Here is a 16,854-nt window from a genome sequence, read left to right as displayed (position 1 = left end):
GGGTTTCAAACGTGCGCCTTGGACTGCTGCTAGGCGCAATCTCCAGGCACTTGGGCCTGGACCGCCATCTTAACAGCGACGAGCGCTAGCCGCTGCGGTACCCGCGAAAGCCGCGGCCGAGTCTATCAGATGGCCATGATTCGGGTGGATGCCGCAGCTGACTCGCCCCGGGTTTCGTTGACTGCTGGCTTGGTGAGCGTTGGAGCAGCACTGAGCAGCACTGAGCGGCACTGATGTGCAAACAAACACCAAACACGTGCCCGCAACTTCTTCCTTACAGAGACAGATGCCAACCCCACACAGCCTCACGGCTACACGGGACACCGACAAACCGACAAACCACAAACGAACGGGAACGTGGTAACATGGCATCGATCCCACACATACCACACATACCACACATACCACACACATGCTCACACAGGCTCTCACACACACATCGATCCAGCCACGCTGCACAGACCGACGGCACCGTCTCCGGCTCGCCGTGCTTCCTTGACTGGCGCCCGCGCGAGTGACCACTCAACCGCTCCCCTCCCAGATCAACCGTTCCGTAATTACGGTCCCTGGGAGCTAGTCTAGCCAGCGCGACGGCGGCGGCGAAACCGACGTGGGCCTTCATTCGACGCCGTGGCCGTGGCCGTGGCCGTAGCCGTGACCGTAGCCGTGGCCGTAGCTGTGACCGACACGACAGGGTGCAGATGCCATCGCGCTGACGGGTGCCGTAGCCGCCCTAGTGTCTGCCCTAGCCGCACGATGGTGGACATGACAGCCCGTCAATGTCGAGGCTCCACTGCAGCGTTTCTCACGGTTTGCGGGCTGGTGGTTTGCCTCCCCCACCGCGACGCCCAGCCGCCCAGCCGCCCAGCAAATGGACAAGCCCGCTGGACACTGGGCCAGAGGCAGAATAGTAACGCCGCCGTCCCAAGGCGTCGTCGTGTCGTCGTCGCCGTCACCCGCCTAAACTCTAATGATGATGCCAGGTCCGAAACCCATCGGGCTGGGTCAGAGCGTTTTGCATGGAACCTCGTGATCCTCTCAAAAGCCAGCCAGCGCGTTCTGGTGGCCTCTTGCTTTCAACGTCCCCCCGACAGAAGCAATACGCCAGCATGGTGCAGGGAAAAAAAAGCCACCAACCTTTTCGGCCGATGAAACCAAGGACGAGGCCACAGGCAGATCTGACGTCCCCCAGCTCGGAGTATAGACATTCTGTGGCTTGCTTGCGCTGGCAGAAGCTCCGTCCACCGTCCTCCGTCCAGAACGCCAACTTCCAGACCGTGCTGTCGCTATGCGTGTGCAAGCGCAGGTGCATATGCAATGTCACCTTAAGACCCGGTCTGGTCCTCCGCGAGTACAATGCCATTCATCACACGTTCGCAACCGTCCTGCCCTTCCTTGGCCGGGGCCAGTGGTCAAGGGACGGCGGGCGGCGGGGCGGCGTGAGGCCCCCCCTCCTCGAGAAGAGCGACGACTTTCCCACTAACAACACACCGGGGGACATCTCACACGCCATGGCGTGGCGGCCACAGCCCTTCATCAACCCTCAACCCAGTCCAACCCAGTCCAACCCAGCCGTCCTCCCATCTGGACTAGCTCCCTGAATCGAGAAACCAGCTCCCGGGGTGGGTGGTGTCCTTGCGTTCGTTAGACCCTTGTCCATGTCGGAAAGCCACCCCTGAAGGCTAGAGACGCCAGAGACGGGCATCCCAAAGCTACCCAGCAACAGCCACGAGCCTGTCAAACCCGTGTATTTGGAGGGAGGGGGGCTGGTGACGTTTCTCAGTCGTGGACGACGCCCAAGGTACTTTGTACACGTCCATTTGTTTCTTCATCTGGCTCGGTCCTCAACCCCCTGGTTCCCTGATCGCCCGTGTTCCCTGTCCATGCTTCGCATACATAGTACTTGGTCCAGTTTGGCATAGTTTTGTTCCGTCAAATCGTCTCCGCCTCCACATGGTACATGCTGAGGCGTGAGGCGTGAAGCGTGAGGCGTGAGCCCGAGAGATGTCTCTCTTCTCTTGGCCAGCGGCGCGGCGTCCTGTTTTAAAGAACCCACCTCCCCATTCCCACGCTTTGTTCCCACGGACTCGTCTGTGGCTTGAATGAGTCGGTTTCACTAACACCGCTTCTCCAGTTGAGCCTTGAACCCCGGGAATTCTCCGCCAGCCTGCTTGTTTATGACCCTCCCACTGCCATTTCCTATCTTGGCTACCTCATCTGCATCTGCATTACCCTTCAACTTAGCACCGCACTACTTGGTTGGTGCTTGAATCGTCGACACCATCCACCCGCCCCCAGCACACCCGTGATATACAAAAGCATTGGTCCTCCCACTTCGCGGATGATCGTCCTGGCCCGTCCACTACCCTCTTGCTACCATATATTACATTACCCACATCCAACCTCACCTTGACCATTGCTCTTTCCTGCTCAATCGTCGACACTACCGCAATCTTTTAATACATCCTTCCCCACGACTCCTCCCATTCTTCACACCGTCTCTTGTCGACTTGCCAGTCAACTCGTTGCTGGACGTGAACCCGGACTTCGCGCCAACACGACACCACCTAGCAACTTCTCTCCTCGTTTTGGACTAATCAAGGTATGGCATCTACGCTCCATCCTGCGCCGGAATGCCGAAGCTGATCCAACAGAAAGGCGTTGACCGCTGTGCGGTTTCTTCTGCCCTGACCGGCTGTATTGTTATGGAAGAGAGCCCTTCGCTGCCTCGACAGTCGGACCGAAAACCTCAAGAAACTGCCCCTCGACCACCCAACAACATGTCTATGCTTGCTACCGCCAGCCCCTCACCGCACCCGGCTTTCGGTATGCCCCGGCCATGGGAAGTGACTCGGTGTCCCGACTACTCCCTGCGGCCGCGAATGGAAAACGACGGAGTAGCATTGCCTTCCATTCGACAGGTATGCAACAGCTCCGCGGGCACCCTTTGCATTCTCCTTGCTAACCTGCTCCAGGCTTTCCCCGAACTGCAACTTCAACCTCAACCCCAAGCAGCCGTAGCAAAGCCGGGATCAACAGTCTCTCATTCTCCTGCACCACCCATGAGCGCAACATCTCCAAAGTATATTCACTCGCCTAATGAAACCAAGAGGAGGAGGTTGTCAATCGAGGCGGACCAGGAGTACGAGCGAGCCCGCCAGGTCCCCCGCCACTACTACAGCCCCGAGCGATCTTCATCGCGACAGATTTCACCTAGCCTTCCAATGCAGTCAACGCAAGAGAGCTGGGGAGCACCCTCAAGACCGAGTTCTTTCATGACCAACGGAGCACTACCGGCGCCAGCTCACCTGGAGATGAAGGACAGGGCAGACCCTCGAAACTCGCTTCCCAGTCTTCCCCCGCCGCGAACCATGGAGCGCGAGCCCGCATCCGCGAGCCGTTTGCCAACACCAGTGGAGAGCTACCGAAGCTCGCAGCAACCTCCTATACCCCCACACTCGGCTGCTCCTATCCCAGAGTCCGCTCCGTCACCGTACCGCGAGCCCGGCTACGGTTACTCCTACCACCACCCCACCCGGTACCAGTCATTGTCTGCTGGTTCCGCCCACTCATTTGAGCGAACACCGTTCACCGCCGGAGGATACAACACCCCTTACCCCGAGTATGGACGATACGGAGAGATGGGCCCCATATCATTGACCGGCGACAACAAGCAGCGGAAGCGACGAGGAAACTTGCCCAAGGAGACTACGGACAAGTTGAGAGCCTGGTTCGTGGCGCACCTGCAGCACCCGTACCCAACAGAGGACGAAAAGCAGGACCTCATGCGGCAAACGGGTCTTCAGATGAGTAAGTGTCCACTCTGCGACGAATTGAGTCCTTTGGACCACAAAACCTAGAAACTAACGAGTCTCCTAACAGATCAAATCTCCAACTGGTTTATCAACGCCCGACGACGTCAGTTGCCTACCATGATCAACAACGCGCGCGCCGAGTCTGACGCCATGACGGGCGCTCGGGGTGGTGACATCAAAGTCCTCGCCACCACGGAGCGTGGCGACTTCGATCACAGCAAGCGGGAGCCGGCCGCAGGGCCCCTGAGTGACGGCGAGGGCGCCACTTACGATGAGGACCTCGAGGTGATCAAGCAGCACCGCGGTGCCAACATGAGCAGGGGCAGCGTCTAGTGCCTTTTTTTTTTTCGAGCAACCCTACTTGATTTGGGAATAGCGGCGTTTTAGGGGCAATCAGCTAGGGAGCGGCTGGAGACGATGGCCATCTGCGCCAAGATGGAAGGCCCTTTTTTTCTTGTTTGAATACGTATGTACAAGTGGGGACTGTATTTCATGGCTGGGAAGATGGCGTCCACGATACGAGAAAGAGGCAGACGGAGCAAATGGAATGATTCGACACCAAGCACACGCAGGTTGGGAAACGGGCACAGGAGAAACGGGACACCAAGACAAGACTAGATCCAAACTAACTAGATACCGATGGCAGATCTGCGGACGCTGAGAGCAAGACCCAGACGCCTGACAATGAAAGCTCCGAAGGGGCGATGAATGAACCAACAAAGCAAGCCGCTCCTTGATGACCCAGCTCCACTCCCCACGCCAGAGCAGACAGATGTGCTGTTGGCCCCCATTCCCACCAAGCCATGAGTTATGCACTAAGCCCCTAAGCTGGATGGTCTCCCACGACATTGCCTGGCCCCATTGCAAAAATTGGGGGGGAGGGCGCTCAACCCAGCGGCGGGGAAACCCGACCAACCATCAGTAGCGGCACTAGCTAGACCATCTCTACAGTAGGGCGGCCGGGAGAGCTGCGCTTTGGCCTGCGTGTTTGGTGCAACGGAGCAGCGAGTCCTGGGCCAGCTGGGCCCCCGTTGGTGGCGTGGGAAGTGCCAGAGTAGATCAGGCGTGTTTGGCAGCGGAGCAGGCGTGGACGGACCCGAATCACATTTGCTTCCAAGAGAGGCGTCCGTGGGGTGTTTCGGTTGGCTTCCTTACCGAGTCCTCTATTCCATGTACTCTTCTCCTTTGGGAATACGGAGATTCCCCGGGGCTAGAGATGCGCGAGACGGGATGCGGCGGCATGAGGAACGCAGGTTATCCATGACTTTCAGGAGTTGAGCAGGGTTGCATACTGCCGAGAAGAGATATGTGGCTTGCCTGTTGATGAAGCAGTCAGAGTCTCCGTTGCGCTATATGCGGAGTATGCGTGGAGAGTCCATCATCACTGACGGGGTTAGGTATTATCGAGCTTGGTATGTGAGGGGGCGGGCTCGTGCTGTAGGAGAATTTCACACACACACACGCACACACACACACACACCAACAGCGGAGACGGTAAGTGGGAGTCCAGTTTACAGGCAGTCCAGCCCACAATAATAGCCTACTTTGTATGCGCGAGAGAGTTTTGACGGGCAGCAGCCATCTGGGCTTAGTGGTGTTGTCTGCGGTCTCACCCCAGGTCATGGGGTTGAGCCGTTCTTCTGCGGCAGTTGACTTGACAGGGCCAACGAAGATCTGCTTGTTCCCTCTCGCCGCCGTTTGTCCACGATCCACACAGCATCGTGAATAACGATAGGCAGGAATCATACATGCCAAGTTGACCGGTGAGAGAGCCTCCTCCGGCAGGCAAGGTCCCTGCTGACCGGCAGGCTTAAGCGATGGTTGGCACACCCTCTCGCTGGAACAAGCATCAACCAGGTGGTGCCAGTCTCGCACAACGGCAGCTGCTATAGGGCCCAAGAGCAAGGACGGCATGCGCAACCTGGGGAGTCCCTGAAAGAGGATGCGCCGGCGTGTGTTCCATACGGGGCTGGGCCTCGACGACACATCTGCGGGCCGAGCGTTCGGGAAACAGACGGTGGGGAGAAGACACGGTTGTGTAATCACCAAAGACGCGACCTACTGGCTTGGTACCGTTCAAGACGCACCGGTGACCGCAAGCAGCCGAAACAGGGCGTTCGCCGCGGCGAGGTTGGTGGGCCATACAGCAGGTGGCGGTATTGGGGAGTGCGCATGTTGACAGGTGGGCTCGACTGTGAGGTGTGCGTTGTTGCTGCAGGAAGAGTGGTGCCAGCGGATCAAGATGGATGGAGCTCATCATCTCCGATCCGCCACAGTTGACGGGGAGTGATCTAATAGCAACCGGATCTCTGAGACCTCATTCGATTTTTCGAATATGTAGGGGCAAGCCATCATCGGAACGCAGATACGATGGCCCGAGCGAGGGTGAGCCGCGCTTCAGACCGCCAGTCTCAAGTTTCTGCATGTCTCAATACCCCATTTCTTCATCTCATTGCCGCCATCTATCTGTCAATCTGGTGAGACCCCAGACACGGACATGGGGACGGCCTGTCTGAAGACGCCGGACAAGACTAAAAGGGGTGGACTGGCAGCTTGGGCCCATGCGAGTTCGGGTTATTATTCTCGTCTACTCGGGCATCTGGACCGAAGTGCGGTCCCGGGATCCCACGTCGTCGCCGCAGCGGAGGGGCACGCGGTCTAGACAGTCGCGCGGCTCTTGGGTAGTCGCAACCTGTGTTGAGCCCTTGGCGTTTTGAGTATTGCGTGAATGGTATATCGATGTCGCAGACTCAGAAATGTCATATGGGAACGTGTATGCTCCTACACCTATATCTGTGCCTGTATCCGTGCCTGTACTACCTCACATTGTCCCCCTGATAGCTATGCCACGAGAGGTGCCGACAGAGCTCCTCTGATAGCTTCCGGCGAGAGCTCCTGCGGAACTGTTGTGTGAGGTGGAGCATCAAGAAAGTCGTCTTTGATGGTTGCTATGTTTAGTGATCCTAGGTAATTTGACAATGGCTCGTGCGTAACTGTTCATCCATTGCGGCTGTCGAAGCTGAGCTTCTGGACCACTCATAGGCCCCGATGCCAGGGTTGAGCATGATTTTGGGAAGCCGACCGTCGTTTCAGGGTGAACCAAAGCAAGGGATGTGGGTAAGCCCGCCGGCGGCAATCTGCTTCCGCAAACAAGGTCCCTGGTCGCCACGCCGGATCGGCATTTGCTGGGGGGACTTGGCCAAGAAGAGACTGAGAGGGCCTGAGAGGCTCGGAGGCCCAGGTGTGGTCTTGTCTGGCGTGTGACCACAGCTCCGCTCCACCGGATGTCGCCCTGCAAGCCATAACCTGCGTCCAGCGTTTCAGGGCCTTGACGCTCCCGTCCGTGGCTTGCCCCGGTTGCCCCCTGCTGGCGTTCCCAATCTTCAGAGCCCGGCCCTCCATGGGTCAACCCCGTTGGTGGCCCCAGCCAGCTCACCTCTGGGAGGGCGCTAGTCTCTCTTGTCGATCTTAGATCGGCCGGGCCCCAAGGCCAAGCGGCGATAGCGCCGTCGCCTAGCCGTCAATCGTCAGCACCGGTCGCGGACGGCTGTGCCACAGAGCTCGCCAAGGTGTGGGTGTTGGCCCTACCAGAAGCCCTGTCAAAGTTCTAGCTCGGGCTGTTGGCTTGACGCGGACCCTCTTCACCACCTGGGCTTTGATTTTTGTGGTGGAGTCATTCACTGGAGAGGGAGGGGACCGTTGCCTGGTTGCTCAATTGAATGGTATGGTTCCGTTTGTGTTTTATGCTGTGCAGCGTTTCGAAACGATGCTGTCTCGCGGATGGTTCATGGATCGTGATGGACCCGACTCCTTTGCCTCACGTTCCGTGGTGCGTCAAAGCAGCTGCATTGGCTGGGCGATGATGATCTGCGACTGGTGTGCGACTTGGGCATGATGATGATGGTTAGTAATCCAAACGCATTCTAGGTTGGATCCGGCTCGTGGGGTCGACAAGGCGTTTGTGGATGATGCTGCACTTACACGATGGAACAATCGGGGGCTTGAACTCAAACCAGGCCGCCAGTTGAAAATATGCCGACATGGTTGTGATGCGGCCATAGTCTCCCATGTCTTGTCCCTAGCCCCTCGCGAACACCGAGCTGAGAACCCGTGGCAAGGGGCGACTTGGGGGGAGGCCATGGTCATTCATGCGCAACATCGTTCGTTCCTTCGGAGCCGCGGCGTAGTCCATGGCCACTTCTTGAGTCGAGACTGTGACTAATGGCAGCGTCACCGCCAGGATTCGACGAGCTATCGACACAAGCTCGTGGTAGCGGTGGTGATCAGTGGCCAGAGAGTCTTGCGACTCGTCGGCAGCCGTCCAACGACAAGGCATTTTGAGGTCCAGAAGCCCACGGCCCTGGTCGGGGGTAGTCTGTACCCATGTCAGGGCTGCAAGACTCGAATGTTTGGGGTTCCATTGAGCAGGTTGATGGAGGAGTGGGTGTTTCTTCGCGGTCGTGGTGGTTTGTTGGTGCGCCTCTGAGCATCTGGGTGCCTCAGGGCGCTTCCGGGGTGCCTGATGGTGCTGCCTCAGGGTCCAGGTGCTTCTGTGGCGGAGGCAGTGCCCGCGACGGGGCATTTCCCCCACGCAGGCATGTAGGCCCTGTAGGCCCTGTTCTGTACTGTATTTGTGCTGCTGCCCTGTTCCCTTCCGGGCCGTCACGGCGGGTACGCCGAGCCGACAATGTCGCTTCTTCAACGTGACCTGCCGACCCTCCCGCGGGAGAACAATAAATACATCAACGATCGGCATGCGTCCACTCTATATGCGTTTCTGCACGCAATTGAAGGCTTTGAGTTAACTCCAGGACGTCGCTTCCTCGGAATAAGACTAACTCCCGGCCGAGGTGACTCACTTTGGCTGATCTCGGACTTTCTGCCCTCGGCCTTCGGCCTAAAAACTCTCCGCGGTGAGAAATCCATAGCCTCTACATATGTCAGCCTGATTGGAAACGTGACTTCGCGTGTGTGCGTGTGCTCGTTCGTGTGCGTGTGCGTGTGTGAATACGTATCGACATTGAACGCCTCGTGTGGCCAACGTCACAGGCCAGTTGCCTGCGGTATCAAGCCTCATTTTCCATGTAGAAGATATCGTCACGGCCCGTCGAAGCGCTGCTCAACCTCTTGCTGCATCTCGTCGCCCGGATGAGGCGAGCCGGACACCATGCCGACGGACAACAACGAGTCCGACCCATCCGCGTCCGCGGGCGCTGGCACGGAGCCGCTGGCATGCGTGTCGTGCCGCGCCCGGAAGCTCAAGTGTGACCGCATAACCCCGGCCTGTAGCCGCTGTATCAAGGTCTCAAACGACTGCGTGTATCCCGCGTCGCGGAGGAAACCGACCTTCAAGCGAAGGAACGTCAAGGAACTGGAAGCCCGTCTCGGTATTGCCCTGTCCCCATACAAGCAGCGCCAACCCGTTGCTTTGTTCGATATGGTGCTGACTGTGTTTAACCAGCCCAAGTCGAAGACTATCTCAAAGATGTCAATAGAACTGCAGAGGACAATGCCGACAATGATAGTCCGGACCAGCCGGTTCAGCCGGACATGGACTTCAGCAACCAGGAGACACATGCCCAGATACCCCAATCACCTGGAATCACAACGGAAACCCTCCCTGAGCCCTTTCTCATCCCTGATTTTGTCCCGCCAGAGGAAACTCCAGGGTCCTTCTTCAACGATGCTCAGTTGATGGGGCTGGGCATGACCGAGTCACTACCCCCCCTTGAAGTCATGGAGGAACTGTATGAGCATAGATCCGTCAACAAGCATATCCGCACATCTCGGCTAACATTCGCAGCAACCATTCGTTTTTTGCAAACCAACACTTTTTCGTCCCCATAGTACACCCGGGACGTTACCTACAAGCCTTCTACGGGAGCCCTTTGATGAAGCCACCAATGTGCCTGCAGTATTCCCTCTGGGCATTAGCTGCACTTGGACATGCCAAGTATGACAAATACCATGACGTCTTTTACAATCGGGCTCGAAACTATGCCGAGATGGATGAAATGAAGGTGTGTTGGGTGAATCCATGACTGCAGAAGCAAAGACCAATGAGTAACGTCGGCAGGGCTTTGGTGAACATTTCATTACTGTTAGGCACGCACAGACTTGGGGGCTCATTGCAACTTATGAGGCCAAGAGGATGCTCTTCACCCGATCGACTATGAGCTCAGCTCGAGCAGTTCGCCTGTGTCACATGATGAGTCTCGATCGCATCGATGGTGATCCCCTAGGATTGCCGCCGAGCCTAGGACCTCCATTGACCTGGGCGGAACTAGAGGAGCGAAGAAGGGTTTTTTGGGGAGCATTTTGCTTTGATGCCCATGCGACCATCTCCACTGGCTGGGCCAGCCTGATCCAGACAGATGATGTAAGTTTGTGTTGGGTTGTGAAAGAACGTTGCTAATGTGAGAATATGTAGATTGCAACACGACTCCCGGCCCCCGAAGCTGACTTTATTGCGGATCGCAAAGTTGAATCAGCTTTCTTACACGAGGTCTTCCAGGGAGCTACTTACAGCGGCTTCGCAGGGACGGTGGTAGTGTGCCAAATCTTCAAGATCATCCTGAACCATGTCCACCGCAACAAGCCGGGAGACTACCCTGACGACGTGATGCACGGTGGTTTCTGGAAGAGACACCGTGAGCTAGACAACACTTTGTCCAGCGTTTTCATGTTTCTGCCCGAGAAAATGCGCTTGCCACAGAATATGCGAGACCCAACAGCCACGCACGCCAACCTCAACTTCCACGCCTCCATCATCTGTCTGCACCATGCGGCGGTCGAAAAGGTTGAAAAGCACAACCTGCCCGAATCTCTCAAACAAACGAGCGTGATTCGTCTGAAAGGAGCTGCCGAGGCGATTGTCAACGTTATCAAGCTTGCCGCCCACGCTTCCACTATTTTTGTAAGCAGTCCGTGCTGTTCTTGATAGCCATACCTAACCCCTACATATAGAAAAGTCCACTGTGTGCGCTCTCGATGTATTGCGCAACTACGGTGTACGTGTACTTGGCCAAACAAGATCCAGCAGCCGGCCTGACATCGATCGATATCGCCAATCTGGAAGCACTAATCAATGCAATGGAGGCCATCGCGCGCACGCATAATGTCACCCGTGCGTTCTTACAACAGGCTTGCTTAGACATCGAGCGCAATGGACTCTCCTCCAGCGTACGAATGCCGATGCTACGCAAATACCGCAATGCGTTTGGTGGAGTCAGATCAAACATCCCGATGCTGGCCCGAAGTTCGGTCGCGAAGCACACAGCAGCTGCTCCGGTACTACCTGGAAACCAGGGTCTGAGAGCTGTTGGCTGCCCGTTTACACTCGAAACAGAAGGTGATCTGGGCAACATAATCGGAAAGGACTGCTTCCAGGCTGTCCTCGGCGCCGTGTCACGGAACGTTGCGCCTCCTCAACAGCTAGAAGTGGCGACGAATAAACGGAAAAGAACGTCCCCTAGCCCAGGACCCGACCTGATAGCCGGCTTGGGCCGTCCCCAAACCTCATCCGTGGATGCCTCTGCGCTGGAAGATACTGTGACAATGCCCACGGGTAGTAGGGTACCAATATTCCCGCCATCTGCGCAAATGTGCACCGGAAACATCGGCCTTCCTAACCGAACCTCGTCTTCCTCGTCGTCTCCCTGTAACCATGGGTCGTTTTCTAAAACAGCGACGGGAAGCAGCCATACTTCTCCCGGCCTGGGGCTCGGGAACACGGCTGAGGAAAACCGAATCGATTTAAGAGCCTTCCAGGACCGCATGACGACGCCCGCCTGGCCGAACGCGGATGAAACATTTTTTGCGCAGATTAACGAGACGATAATCAATATCCTTCCCGCCGAGAGTGGTGATGCTTGGGGCATCCTGGATGCCGACCTGAGTTGGGACCACACGAGCGGTCTGTTTTAAAGAATTGTACTCCGGGGCAGTCTATGGTTCAACGGTCTTTTAATATGAGACACGGGTAATGTGTGTCTTGGAAATGGGTTTGGAATGGAGACTGGCGCGGATGACTTGTACGATACATGCCATTTGGGTTGGAAAACACAACTCTTTTGTATTTTAGGGGGGATACGAAGTAGACGATGATTGGGCTCCATTGAGAGCAGCGAAAGTAACAGGGACAGAGTCTGATCCAGGTACTGCAGGTACTCGAGGTATTCCAGGTATTCCAAGTACTCTCTCAGAGCGAGTAGTCATAGAGTATTAAAGAATCAGCGAGCGTTAACGCAACGGTTGAATATGGCCTCGCCTCAGGGACGTTGTCTTTTGCCTAAATAGGACGTGATACTCTTAATTAAGTTGTAACATCCGAATACAGGTCTGCGAGAAGTACAGATTGTATGTATGCCGCGGTTGGTCCAGGCGGATGGATGCAATGACGCGCGTCAGCAGCACGTCTCTAGCTAAGACAAGCACCATGACGAAGCCCCTGAGACTCCATTTCCCATTTCCCATTTCCCATGGTTCATGAATGCTCAATTGGCTGCGCGGATCAGGCCACAGCTGCAAGCTCAGACGCTCAATTGAATTGAATTGACTGATTGGATTCCTCGTAATTCACTTGCCATGACTCCACCGCCCATCATGACATCTCCGTTGCCGTGAGATCCGGTCCGTCCACGCTCTTTTGCCTCGTCGCATCGCACGTTCGCAACTGCAACTGCAACTGCACCGCCGCCGCCGCCATGATTTCATACATCGTCGGCCTCGTCGCCGTCTTGCTCGTCTTCTCCAACCCCATCAGCGAGCTGCTGTTCCCGGGCCAGGCCGGCCGCCCGCATGTGTCGCCGCGGCCGCAGCTCAACGAGTCGCTGCTCGCCATTGACGCACCGAATGCGACGGTCCCGGCGTGTCCCCCGGATGCGTATACAGCGCGCATCCTGCACCGCGCGCCGCTGGTCGTGTACCTGGAAGGCTTCTTGAGTGCGGAGGAGCGGCGGTATTTACTGGATATAAGGTATGGTGGGCCAGTTCTCTCCGGTTTAGTGTTCCACCGCGGAGAGGTTGCGCTTGAATGGGACTTCAATTGAGGACTTGATGTCCATCATGAAGCCGATATCTAGACCACTTACACAAGGTCAACAAACTGACTCCCCCTAGCGAATCCCTCTTCGAACCCTCAACCATCACCAACGACGGCGACGAGACGCATCGCGACACATTGGTGCGCGACTCGCACGTCGCCGTCATTCCGCGCAACGACGCCGTACGCTGCATCGAGCGCCGCTCGCGAGCCCTACAAGGCTGGCCGTCGGACCTGTATATCGAGCGCCTTCGCACGCAAAAGTACACGGCCGGCGGCCACTACGGCTATCATTTCGACTGGACCGCCAACATCGGCGGCTGGGGGCGCGTGACGAGCATCATGGCGTGGGTCGACGGCTCCGACGACCTGCGCGGCGGCGGCACGGCGTTTCCCCTGATCCGCAAGCCGGAGGGCGAGGAGGCGGAGCGGGAGTGGTGCAGGTTTATCGAATGCGACACGAAGCTCAAGGATGAACAACAGGATGGACAGCAGGATGATCGTGGGGTTGTCTTCAAGGTCGTCCCCGGCAACGCCGTGTACTGGGAGAACTTTGCGCCTGATGGCAGAGGCTATGAGCAGACTTGGCATGCTGGGCTGCCGGTCGACGAGGGCCTCAAGGTTGGGCTGAACATTTGGAGTTTCGGGCGCATTTAATAGCGGGCATCGTCTCCATCTTCTACGGAATGTTGGCGTCTTCTCCGGAATGTTGTCATGAGCTACGACATGGTGTTGTAGAAAAACTATCAAATCACTATCCACTTACACACCCTACACGTATCTCGGTCTCAACCACAAACAACATAGGTATTGCATCGCATCGCATCATCCTCACACTCCCTCTAAACAAATCACCCTCACTTATCCTCCCACTTCCTCTCACATTGTCCCACCCACCGCCCCCAAACTACCACGCGTCCCTCAATCTTTGCCGCCACAGCCTCCCTCGACGGCTTCGACGCCACAAATTCTGGGTCAAGCGGCTCATTCAGGCCGACGACCTCAAAGAAGTCTAGCATCATCGACACATTCGATTGTCAGCGAGTCTCGCTCCTCTTCAAGTGTTTTGGACGAGAGACCAAGGGGGAAACGACTTACAGCGGTGCATGCCGTGGTTGATCAGCGGTCGTGGCAGGATATAGATCTTGCCATTGCGGCTCATGCCGCTTGAGAATCCTCCCTTGAGTCGTGTGGATGAAGACCAGTCAACAGGTTGGAAGTCGCTATTGACAACACTCAGCTTCTCTGCTGGAATCCCGAGATATATTCTACAGCGGTCAGCACGTCTATCACCATCTTCGCCCATCAACACTCACCCATGGCAAATCGGCGTCGGCAACGGCGCATCGAAGTCCTCATTGACAAGCAGCCACTCCTTGACGCCGTCACAGGCCTCCCACGTCAGCTCCGGGATGAGGCCCTTTCCGCCAGAGATGTACTCCTTGCCCAGCGTTGCGCCGTCCGCGCCGCAGTCTGGCGAGGTGATGTGTAGGGTAGGCTCCGGGTGCGCCGCGAAGGCCGGACTGGTGGTGAAGGCTTTGTCGTCACGGCCTTTGAAGTTTTTGAAGAGCCAGCTGGCGGCGACTTCGAGGTAGGCCGTCATCTTGAAATGGGGTTTGTATTTTGTTGGAATGGAATGGAAGAGTATGTAATGATGTTAACGACGAGGGTGACCAGAGATGATTAGCTTGTCGTTTTGGACGGTGATACGGTGACTTTATACATCAAAAACACACCATTCGACTGAGAAAAAACGGGCTAATATGTAACCTGTGGACCAAAGTACGTCCCGTGGAGGAATAAAGTCCGAAAAGTCCTATGATTAATCCAACTTCCTCTGATGGTTGTCGTGGTTCCGGTCGGTCGTACCGGGGATAATCTGACATCGGTGCCGAATCGGCCAAGCTTATTGGTGGTATATCATTATCGCCTAACAACCTACGTACTGAGCTCTCTCGGGTTCGGATAGGCAATATTCAAATCTAACTTACCCCTAATTATAAGTAGGTACGGACAGGAAGCAAATTATTGTACGTCATTCTAGGAGGATGTGAGGACGGGGTCATGTGTGGTCATCGAAGGATTCATATTCACGTAAACTAAACATCTACCTCTATGCCCCGGCTGGCCATGCCTCAACTCTCTTGTGACAGCTACAAACAACATTTAAATGAACGCTGCGCTATTCAATAATCCACCGACATGTTTGAAACGCCACCGTAATGCTGCCTATAAAATAACGCCATGTAAGCCCCATCGCAACACATGGGCTCTAATAAATGACACAAGAATAAAAGAACAACCGCCTACATATATCGTTCCTGATCTCTAGGCTAGAGACCCCACGAACACAAAGATCAGCGTCACAACACCTATCCATACCGAACCTGAGATAGAAGGAGAGATTGCTGAGGCTCCAGACCCAGTGTCGGACCCGGTGTCAGACCCGGCGTCGGACCCGGATGCCAGGCCCGACTCAGCAGACACGGGGTTTTGTGCGGCAGTCGCTGAGGGCACAGCATTTGTACCTGAGCCAATCTCGACAATGTCCGTCTTGGTGACGTTGAACTTGCTTTGGGCTAGCGATATCTCGTTGTTATCTAGGTCGAACACAACGAACGCGCTCCTGAGGAACGTGTCACCTAGAATGTTGGTCCCGGAGGATGGGGAGATGCCGAACATGCAGGCAGCCGTGCCATCGCTGAAAGAGAGCTGTTGGCCCGTAACTTGAAGGACGTCGATGACCATTTCGCTGATAGGGACGACAATCTCCGCTGGGTCGCTGAATTTGAAGGTCAGATTTCCCGTCTCTGACCCGAGAGAGCAGGCAACATAAGCGATGCCGTCCGATTGTTGGTATTCGGCACCCACCTCGGTGAATATTTTGTCGGTAATGCTTTGGGGGAGATACGTCAAAGAAGAGCCCGTGTCGAGCAGGACAGCGAGGGCGAGGTTGTCGTCGAGGGTGGTTGACCCAATGCTGAGGCTAGTGAGGGTGATGAAGAAGTCGTCGTACTCGCCGCCGTTCTTCTGTATGGGCACCGAAACCAAATCGCCTTCATATTGTGCGCGATCGACGCCGCCGAAGAGAATGGTGCCTGTCGCCGAGTCAAGGTCGTTGAGCCACAGACTGTAGGCGTTGGACGCAATCAGTCCGTCGGCAGCCATCTTAGCCGGCAGGTTGTTGTAAGCACTTTTGCCAGCTCGACCGACTTGGACCTCATTGGAAGTGTAGCCAATACCAAGGACACCCTGATCGGATGAGCTTTCGTATCCGATGCCGAATTGTAAGTTGGTGATTTTGGTATCCCCTACACGGAAGGTATCGGTAACATAGTCCCCAGCAGCACCGGACCCGTCGGCATAGGATATGTTGAAATAGCTGCCGACGTACTCGTACGTGGATGAGTCGTTTGCACTATAAGTCCCCGATTGTGCACAGAGGTTCGAGCGTGTAGAACAAAGGGTCGAGTCTAGGGTGTTGACCCATAGGTCACTGCTGCCCGTGTCCAGATGTAAGCGGAAGCTCTGGTTCGGGGTGCCCAAAGTGGCGTTGAAGAAGTAGAGGGTTTCCTGACGTGTAGTTAGTAAGACAGGATCCGAGGGACACGGCAGCAGAGGATGCTAACCTCGTTGTCGACGTCGACATCGATCGAACCACTACGCCGTCGCATGCGATTCCTGTCATGGGTAACGGGATCTTGGATCTTGGTGCGTTGCAAGTCGAGGCTCAATACGCGTGGGTCACCGCCATCCTGTCTTTTGGCCAAGGAGATGGCCCCGGTTGTTGAAATGGCGGAGGTGGTGATGGCGAACAATAGTTGAATCGGTCTCATTATGTTTTACGGCTGGCCGTCCAGGGATAATAGAAGGAATAACTCGGCCTCGCATTCAAAGCGGCGGGTTTATATAAGGTTGCGAAATCGCCTCACAGTGGGAATGATGGAATTATGCGGTCTGTTGCAGCAAGATCCGGTCTCGCATAATACTCTGCGC

At 56.0% G+C, this 16,854-nt stretch overlaps 7 protein-coding genes across 7 annotated transcripts; 2 read left to right on the top strand and 5 right to left on the bottom strand.

Moving 5' to 3' along the window:
- Window positions 1-2,780: 2,780 nt before the first annotated feature.
- Window positions 2,781-4,148, top strand: BGZ61DRAFT_354878 (uncharacterized protein; the record flags this gene model as incomplete). Its single annotated transcript, XM_046240667.1, has 3 exons — window positions 2,781-2,921; window positions 2,976-3,810; window positions 3,883-4,148. The coding sequence occupies 3 exons, from the start codon at window positions 2,781-2,783 to the stop codon at window positions 4,146-4,148; spliced, it is 1,242 nt and encodes a 413-aa protein (XP_046103132.1).
- BGZ61DRAFT_45414 (uncharacterized protein) lies at window positions 4,035-4,906 on the bottom strand. The gene has a single exon (XM_046246166.1). The coding sequence runs from the start codon at window positions 4,662-4,664 to the stop codon at window positions 4,209-4,211; it is 456 nt and encodes a 151-aa protein (XP_046103131.1). The 5' UTR covers window positions 4,665-4,906; the 3' UTR covers window positions 4,035-4,208.
- On the bottom strand, window positions 4,907-5,895 carry BGZ61DRAFT_45415 (uncharacterized protein). Its single transcript, XM_046246169.1, has one exon. The coding sequence runs from the start codon at window positions 5,727-5,729 to the stop codon at window positions 5,148-5,150; it is 582 nt and encodes a 193-aa protein (XP_046103130.1). The 5' UTR covers window positions 5,730-5,895; the 3' UTR covers window positions 4,907-5,147.
- A 1,649-nt stretch (window positions 5,896-7,544) lies between these two features.
- BGZ61DRAFT_45457 (uncharacterized protein) lies at window positions 7,545-8,776 on the bottom strand. Its single transcript, XM_046246247.1, has 2 exons — window positions 7,797-8,776; window positions 7,545-7,699 (listed from the first exon to the last, which is right to left on the bottom strand). Exon 1 carries the CDS (start codon window positions 8,569-8,571, stop codon window positions 7,894-7,896), a length of 678 nt encoding a protein of 225 aa, XP_046103129.1. The 5' UTR covers window positions 8,572-8,776; the 3' UTR covers window positions 7,545-7,699; window positions 7,797-7,893.
- A 206-nt stretch (window positions 8,777-8,982) lies between these two features.
- Window positions 8,983-13,515, top strand: BGZ61DRAFT_354529 (uncharacterized protein; the record flags this gene model as incomplete). The annotated part of the gene is made up of 8 exons (XM_046240618.1): window positions 8,983-9,202; window positions 9,277-9,562; window positions 9,619-9,835; window positions 9,892-10,194; window positions 10,246-10,731; window positions 10,782-11,734; window positions 12,442-12,792; window positions 12,936-13,515. The coding sequence occupies 8 exons, from the start codon at window positions 8,983-8,985 to the stop codon at window positions 13,513-13,515; spliced, it is 3,396 nt and encodes a 1,131-aa protein (XP_046103128.1).
- A 200-nt stretch (window positions 13,516-13,715) lies between these two features.
- On the bottom strand, window positions 13,716-14,461 carry BGZ61DRAFT_533452 (phosphatidylethanolamine-binding protein; the record flags this gene model as incomplete). The annotated part of the gene is made up of 3 exons (XM_046254009.1): window positions 13,716-13,870; window positions 13,957-14,126; window positions 14,175-14,461. The coding sequence occupies 3 exons, from the start codon at window positions 14,459-14,461 to the stop codon at window positions 13,716-13,718; spliced, it is 612 nt and encodes a 203-aa protein (XP_046103127.1).
- Window positions 14,462-15,186: 725 nt separating this feature from the next.
- On the bottom strand, window positions 15,187-16,694 carry BGZ61DRAFT_354703 (aspartic peptidase domain-containing protein; the record flags this gene model as incomplete). Its single annotated transcript, XM_046240644.1, has 2 exons — window positions 15,187-16,431; window positions 16,488-16,694. 2 exons carry the CDS (start codon window positions 16,692-16,694, stop codon window positions 15,187-15,189), a joined length of 1,452 nt encoding a protein of 483 aa, XP_046103126.1.
- Window positions 16,695-16,854: the final 160 nt, after the last annotated feature.

The sequence above is a fragment of the Ilyonectria robusta genome (genome assembly GCF_021365365.1).
Source record: "Ilyonectria robusta strain PMI_751 chromosome Unknown BGZ61scaffold_12, whole genome shotgun sequence".
Classification (NCBI taxonomy): domain Eukaryota; kingdom Fungi; phylum Ascomycota; class Sordariomycetes; order Hypocreales; family Nectriaceae; genus Ilyonectria; species Ilyonectria robusta.
The sequence above is the reverse complement of the archived record's forward strand: the minus strand, read 5'-3'. Positions and strand labels throughout refer to the sequence as shown.

Coding starts and splice junctions, on each gene's coding strand:
- BGZ61DRAFT_45414 (XM_046246166.1), bottom strand. CDS start 4,664: ATGTCGTGGGAGACCATCCAGCTTAGGGGCTTAGTGCATAACTCATGG.
- BGZ61DRAFT_45415 (XM_046246169.1), bottom strand. CDS start 5,729: ATGCCGTCCTTGCTCTTGGGCCCTATAGCAGCTGCCGTTGTGCGAGAC.
- BGZ61DRAFT_45457 (XM_046246247.1), bottom strand. CDS start 8,571: ATGCCGATCGTTGATGTATTTATTGTTCTCCCGCGGGAGGGTCGGCAG.